At 37.2% G+C, this 7,461-nt stretch overlaps 1 protein-coding gene across 2 annotated transcripts in view; it reads right to left on the bottom strand.

The window, feature by feature from the left end:
- Nucleotides 1–555: 555 nt before the first annotated feature.
- RLF (RLF zinc finger) overlaps nucleotides 556–7,461 on the bottom strand; it is a 30,123-nt gene continuing 23,217 nt past the window's right edge. For both annotated transcript variants that reach the window (XM_083173641.1, XM_083173642.1), the window contains exons 7-8: nucleotides 6,162–6,303; nucleotides 556–5,104 (exon numbers count right to left, since the gene is read on the bottom strand). In XM_083173641.1, coding sequence (XP_083029767.1) covers nucleotides 929–5,104; nucleotides 6,162–6,303 — 4,318 coding nt within the window. In that variant the 3' untranslated portion in view covers nucleotides 556–928. The remainder of the gene's footprint in view (nucleotides 5,105–6,161; nucleotides 6,304–7,461) is intronic.

The raw sequence follows: 7,461 nt of genomic DNA, 5'->3' as shown, positions 1-7,461 counted from the left end.
GCATAAACACATATTGGGTTATTTGAAATATTTCAACATTCCATTAACATTGTAATATAGCATTACAATAAAGTATAAAGAAGTAACAACCTGTTTTTGTTTTATCTTTATTAGTACCTTGAAGAATCCTGAAAGTTTTGTATGAAAACAAAATGGCCTAGATATATCAACAGCAAATATTACATTTTCTATTTTATAGTTTTAAGAATGTCACATTTTCAAATGGAAATTTTACAATCCTGCAAAAATTTAATTAAAAGAAAGATGGTTTTCACATTTTAAAACTCAATTACGAGGGACAAAGTATTAATATCTGCAGTGCATCAGAGAAATATCAGTTAAATCAAAGTATCTTCATTCTACTTAAATATATGACATACTAAGCCTACACTCAGTGCAGAAAACGCAAACCTTTCTAAAGCACTTTCAAATGTAAGAAAGGAAGAACCAAAAAAGAAAATCAATATCGTGATTTTTTTTGCAAAAAATATTTAAAGCCTTATGTTATAGTAAAAAAATATATTTTAAAAAGTTGGAATGCTCCGTCAAAACAGGTGATATTTTGTAATTTATTGAAACAGAACTCAAAAAATATAAGAGGTTGTAGTGTACAATATATTTACACAGTGCACGTTTAAGTGCATATTCATTCAAGTATGAAAACCTTGTAACACCCCAAAACTCCCAGACAATCATGCACATTTATTGTCAAAGGAAGCCCCGTTATATTGATGTCCTAGCACCAAGTACATTAATCTGTTGGGAAGATAAACCAAAGAGATTGTGAACACAGATAAAATACATTCATGAAATGTTACATCTAATTGCACAAAATGTCTATATGGTACACCTCTTATTAACAAATAATCATGTGTCACTCAGATAGGTTCCCTCAAAATTAATACTGGCATATTTTTATGGGAGGTCTCTATGAAATACCCACACAGAGTTCATCAGTTTTTTTGCTGGAAAACAAGTCTATTAGAGGTGATGTAAAGTTTGAGCGCTCCAGGACAACAACAGGCCTTTGATAAAGTTGGTGGAGCTGTTTTAAAGCCAGGTCACCACAGTCTGCCAAAGCTTTGTCCAACATTGTCCTTAAATTTTGTAATGTGGGGGTTGATGCTTCGGTTTTGCCATGGGACAAACATGTTTCATGATCATTTAGATCTTTACAGGATCGCTTCTGATTTTGCAAAGAATTCTGGAGCTTGCATTTCTGTGGATAATTCCATTCAAGCTCATCAAACTCATCATCTGTTTCCCTACTCTCCTGTAAAAATTTTAAAAACGATGACTCAAACCCCATTGGCTTAAAATTCTTAAGTCCCACAGCTGCCTGTTCTTGCTCTTCTTGATTGTCTTTTGTAGAAATGAGAGCATTTAAATCTACTGGATGAGTTAAGTAACTTGATTTATTGTTTTCGGTTTTGTATCCCTTTTGGAAACTGGTGAGAGAAACATTTTCTTTTTCACTAGATTTAACAGTTCTGTCCAAATTTTTACGGAAGGGAGATCGTATGTCTGTCTCCTTAAAGTTACTATTTGAGATCTTATTGTGTTTTGAGGATGTACTGTACTTCAAAAAGTCTCTCTCCACAGGACCATTTCTTTTCAAATCACTGTTCGAGTTGTACAAAGAGTCATCCCCAGCCAACGAGGTACAGCGAACATCGTTATGCAAACTGGGCATTTTATGGTCCTGACTGCAATCACGTTTGTCGAGACTGTATTCTCCTCTGGAAATGGATTGCTCTTTACCACCGGGAAAGTTTTTCACACAGTAAACCAACTCTGTTGTATGATCAGCAACATAGGCGGGAGCCAGGTGATGTGTCAACTTGTAATGTCGAATAATACTACTTTCTAACTTCACAACGGAAGCGCATCCATGAATCATACATGGGAATTGAGTCATATTGATATTTTGGACGCACATTTGTAATCCTTCCTCAATGGATTTAAATTCAACCGGCGTATCTTTCTTAACAAACCTGTGCTTTACTCTTAACTTTTTCTTTTTATAAAGTAAACGGTTGCGACGTTTAGGCTCAACGTAGCTTTCATCCATTTCTTCTGCTTTTTTTTTCCTCTTTCTCCTGCTCTCATATAGATTATATTTCCGGTGACGGGCCATAATGTGCCGGGCATATTTGTTATGATCTGAAAACACTTCATCGCAGCCCTCTACATCACAGTAAATTTCAGACTCTTCACTTTCAGTTTCGTCACTAAATTTTTCATCATCCGTTTGGCTTTTTAAGTGGTTATCGGCATCAAAGAGATCAAGGTCCTGGTCTTCAGTTTCACTATGATCGTGGCATTCTTTGTAATGCTTAGATAGTGCGCTTCCACAAATATAACTCTTTCCGCACTCTTTATATTTGCAAGTAAATATTCTTCTACATCTACCGTGCTCTGACTTGTTTTGTTCCTTTTCTTTTTCCAAACACAAGGATTCCCGGTTATACTGATGCACAAGCTGGTAATGGCGAACTAAGCCCCTTTGGCTTGTAAAGGAAGCAGTACATGATTTATGTATACAGTGAAATGGTTTGTGATACTTATTTAAGATGTAACACAACTTTCCTTGAGCTACTACTCGTCTTCCCCTTCCTTTTCCAGCTGGAAAGTCTTCATCTCTTGATGCGCCAAGCATATTGCCAGTGTCTGTCTCATCAGATAGTGAATCTGCATTGGTCTCAGAATTAAAGTCTTCATGCACTGGAGATGCTCTTTCATGAATTTCACGGTTTGCGTCACTCGACTGGAATTTTCTCCAGCAGTTTGTTCGTCTTTGACTTCTAATACGCGTTTTAATTTTCTTGTTATCAAGTTTTGCAACACTTGCCCTTGCCTTCTCTTTGCTTATGTGATGTTTGATTTTATAATGAATCCGAAGTAGCGTTCGCCTTGTAAAACGTCTTTGGCAGATATGGCACTCAAAAGGAGAATATTTTTTTTGTAACATGTCTAGTTTGAGAGCATTTTCCTTTGTATAGTTGTGTTTTTTACAATAATGTAATAAAAGAGCATCTTTTGTAACAAAACATGATTTGCAACCTTTAAGCTCACAAAAAAATGGTTTGGCTGCTAACCGGGATAAATACTGGGTAAATATCTTTTCTTGCTTCTGGTTGGTGCCATTTTGTGTTGCAGCAGAGTTATAAGAACAACTGGCTACGGAGTCATTACCTTGAGCTGTGGGGTTGGTTACTGAGGAATTAGAATTTCTTAGATTCAGTTGTTTCAGACTAGTGAGAAGTTCAGCCAAGGTGTCCTCTGTAGTGGCAGAACTCTGAAAGACATCAGATGTAGAAATTTCTTCTTCTTCACTTTTTATGTGGATTTCTGAACTTACAATATCACATAACACTTCCTCTGTTTTCCCAAGTTCTTCTTTAATGTATGTACTGGATGGGACTTCACTATTTGTTAAGTTGTTGAGGACATTGTCCGAATCACTTGTGTATTTAAATGTGGACTTACGAAGTCTTTCAATATCAATTGGCCTTTTGTTTTCATTTTTACAACTGCAGTCTGAACTTGCATCGTGATATAAGCATGTTTCCGTATTGGCGGAATCTTCTGAGTGCTTGTCACTAGACTCTCTGGAGAGAGAATCTGTTCTCTTGCCAGTCACTACATTTCTACTTGGTAGCGAAGGTATGTAATTACAACTAGAACCAAAGAGTTCATCCTCCTCCTTTTTTGGGTCATTAGAAGAGAAATCAGTCCTTTTATCACAGCAGCTTTCAGAGTGTGCTACGTGAGTGGCAATGTGATCCTGGAACTCAGAGTTACAATAATAAAACTTTTTACAGCGTGGAAAAGTACAAGTGTATGCAGCATCTCGAAAATGCTGAGCTTCATGATGGTATAGACATCCTAAGTCACTGAAAACTAGGTGGCATCCTTCTAGCTCACACTTGTACTGAAGTTCCAAGTGCGTTTGTTTGTGATTTAGTAGTTCATTAATAGTTTTAAAACTTTCATTGCAGTCTATAGACACACACATGAAAGGCAGTGCTCCAAGGTGAATTCTCATATGCTGTCTTAAATGAAAATTTGATACAAAATGTCGCCGACAAAAAGCACACTTTTCTCTCAGATTCTTCAATTCTAAGTAATGCTTTGCATTTTCATCATTGTTTTGGTGTTCGGCTTTCAAATGTATACTTAAATATTTAAACTGTTTGAAAACTCTAGAACAGCCAGTGCCAGGACATGGATATACATCTCGGTCCTGTAGATTTTTATCTTGCATCATTCTAAAAGAGATGTAACCATTGGAGTCATTTTCTTCCTCGGCAAAGTCTAGTTCTGCTTTGAGTTCAACAACTTCATTTTTCTTTTTAGGGCGATGTCTCATGGGCATTTTCATGTGATCCATTACATGAGGGACAAAAATTTCTTTCTTTTTGAACTTTTTCACACAGACCGGACATGTATAAATTCCATCTTTGAGGTGCATTTTAGCATGATGGAGAATTCTTGCCTCAATGACTTCTCTTTTACAGATAAGACAAAAAAACTTATATTGTAGCCAACGTTTATACCTTTCAGAAGACCCAACTGGCTTTTTCACTTTAATGCTCTCCATTTCATTGGACGCATAATCTTGGGAATCTTCATTCTGTTCACTGTGTAAAGCATAGCTGGCCAAAGAGGAATTTAAAAGATCAGATTCACTGACTGAAGGTTCACCATAATTGTCTTCCTCTGCATCAGAAACTTCTTCTCCAAGGAGCTTAAGGCAATGCCGCTTTAATGTTTTCCAATCCCAGAACTCAGGATCAAACAACCAGTGACTTTTCAAGGACAGCAAGAGTTCACAGCGAAGAGAATTTGAAATAACACTTGATTCTTCAACATTCTTTTGATCAGGCTGAAGAAAAAGTTCTTCCAATACACTTAGTCCTTCAAATGTCGGTTCAAATAGAAATTCGGTGAGCTGGCAGGCTCGTCTCACCTCCAAATCTTGTGGCAAGAGGCATGCTATTGTTTTGCAAACAGACGTTTTTGTCGCATCGGTTTCATTTGACGTAATTTGAAGCGCCCGTATACATAGCATGATGGAAACTGGAACGCCGTCATCTCCAGCCTGTAAAAGAAATCAGTTTAAATTTTTGATGCACAAGCATTTCGAAACATATTATAATGGAGGAGGTAATTTGAATAATCAGTTTCTCCTCATTTTGACAGTGTGCACTATTGCACAAAGTATACCAGTGATTTTCTTTTTTTAATTGAAAAAAATAAAAAAGAGAAACGGTCCTGGGTAATTTTCTATAATGGCTCAAATGCATAGTAACTATGGGAAGAAATCATGAAAAGTCCACTACCTTTCCATAATGTAAATGATTAGCTTAATAAATTAAAGTTATTTCCAGTAAAACCAGTTGAGGCTAAATCTTTCATCTTTACACGGCAATAGGTGATGAAATGTTTTTCTTTTAGAATGCAATATAAACCAATGGTTCTCAACCCCGGTCCTCAAGTACCCCCAACAGTTCAGCTTTTCCAGGTCACCCTAAAGGTGCACTCATTACTCACGGACACATTTTAAAAGATCACAGGTGGAGCTTATTATTTCACCTGTGATTCTGTGTGGAGACTTGGAAATGTGAATGGTTGGGGGGTACTTGAGGACAGAGGTTAAGAACCACTGGTATAAACAGTCACAAAATAACTATATAATGCACACCAAAAATCTGCTTAACAAAAATAACACTACTTTTCTCGCCATGCTTTAGGTAAGCGGATTTGCTGTGCTAGGCACATTTTACTATTCCCTATAATAGTCCACATGAATTGTGAAGTATGAAGAAAAAAACAACAGTAAAGCTCAGGTTGATCTTTTCATGTGTCGACCATTACTATGTTAACCTTTTGCTATGTTCAACCCATTGTCCAGGTCAACCCAAAATCAGCATCCCACAGCTATCCACAGGGGAAAAAAAAAAGGATGGAGCCTTAAATTGCTGTATGTAATGTAAGTCACAGTCTCCAGCTACAAAGGTGGCCAGGTGGTGACTGCAAAGTTTCCTGGATTTAGCACACCTACCATAGAAAATGGAAGCCAGGCTGCCAAGTAGCAGGATACAGATTAGGATAGGTTGGCATTAAACAGACAATGGGACAGATAATTTGACACTTACCTCAGTATGTACAACTTTAATAAGAAAGAATAGGTGCTGACGTGTCTTGGCAATCACACCAAACTGCCTACATCTTTCAAGAAAGGTATTTAAGCATGGTTCAATACGTCGCTGAAGCTTACTCCAAAACAAGGTCAGCTCCCTGCAAGACACAAAGACAGTACCCATAAGACATGCCTCTCTACCATGACTGCCAAAGTCACTTAGACAGGTCAATGTGACTTTCACGAATGCATCAAAGAAAAAACTCTACATTTATGCAGCTGGCAGGTATGCATGAATGCCATTTAGTATTCCAGGTGATCTGACTTACTTGACTTTAGAGCAGCTCTGAAATTGCTGGAGAGTCAAAACTTGGTAAATGATTCTTAGTATTAGGTCTCAAGCTTACCACCATACACCTATATTAGAAGCACTGAATTTTGTAATTGGTGTCATGTACATAACACATCTATTTGTTTCCATTTTTGTCTAAGCATCATCTGATTTTTATGGCCTTTTATTTAATAAATTTGTGCCTCCAGAATGTCTCCATGAAATGGCAGAGACCTTCCCCGTTTCTCCTCCATAACTCATATTGGAAAAGTCCAACATGTTATGTTAATTTGTAGGCAAAATAATGAAAAGTACATTGAGGACCCTATTTGTCAACTTTTTTGATACAGTTATGTAGAGTCTGCAGTTTCTGCATGGTTTTATGTATTCTGACTATTTACTAACTGCCTATAGCAGAATAGGTCCCAAATAACATGCAGGAGGCTAATTAGCACTGTGTATGGCAGCCTCTATCATAAATGGGGCCTACAGTATGACTCCTATGTATGTTAGTTAAAACCATGCAACTGCTTTAACCCTTTAAGTTCCAACATCTCTGTAAGATGCAAAATATCTACTAACAATGATCACATTTGTTATATAAACTGAAATAAAAATGTTGCGTAAAAAAAAAAAGAATATATTTCATATATATTATATATAATACAGTATATATTATATTATGAATAAAAAGGTTTCACTTAAGCATATGTAGGCTTTCTTGCAGGAGCAAGCCTTTGCCTACTCCAAAGGCTGTGGGCTCAAAATAGTGAATTTTCTCAGAGGGACAGTGATTATAACTACCACCAGACCGGCACATTTAAGTACTTGTGTATTATCACGGTGCCACCTTATGCTATGCTGTCAGTGTAGCCCAACAGCAGCCTAGTGCAGTCAGCATAGTGTCCCCGCAGCAGCCCTGCGTAGTGTCCCCGTCAGGCAGCGCAGTCACTGTACTGTCCCCGAGAGATGCAGCTCTGTCCCC

The sequence above is a fragment of the Crinia signifera genome, chromosome 2, assembly GCF_055691185.1.
Source record: "Crinia signifera chromosome 2, ASM5569118v1, whole genome shotgun sequence".
NCBI classification, from domain to species: domain Eukaryota; kingdom Metazoa; phylum Chordata; class Amphibia; order Anura; family Myobatrachidae; genus Crinia; species Crinia signifera.
The sequence above is the reverse complement of the archived record's forward strand: the minus strand, read 5'-3'. Positions and strand labels throughout refer to the sequence as shown.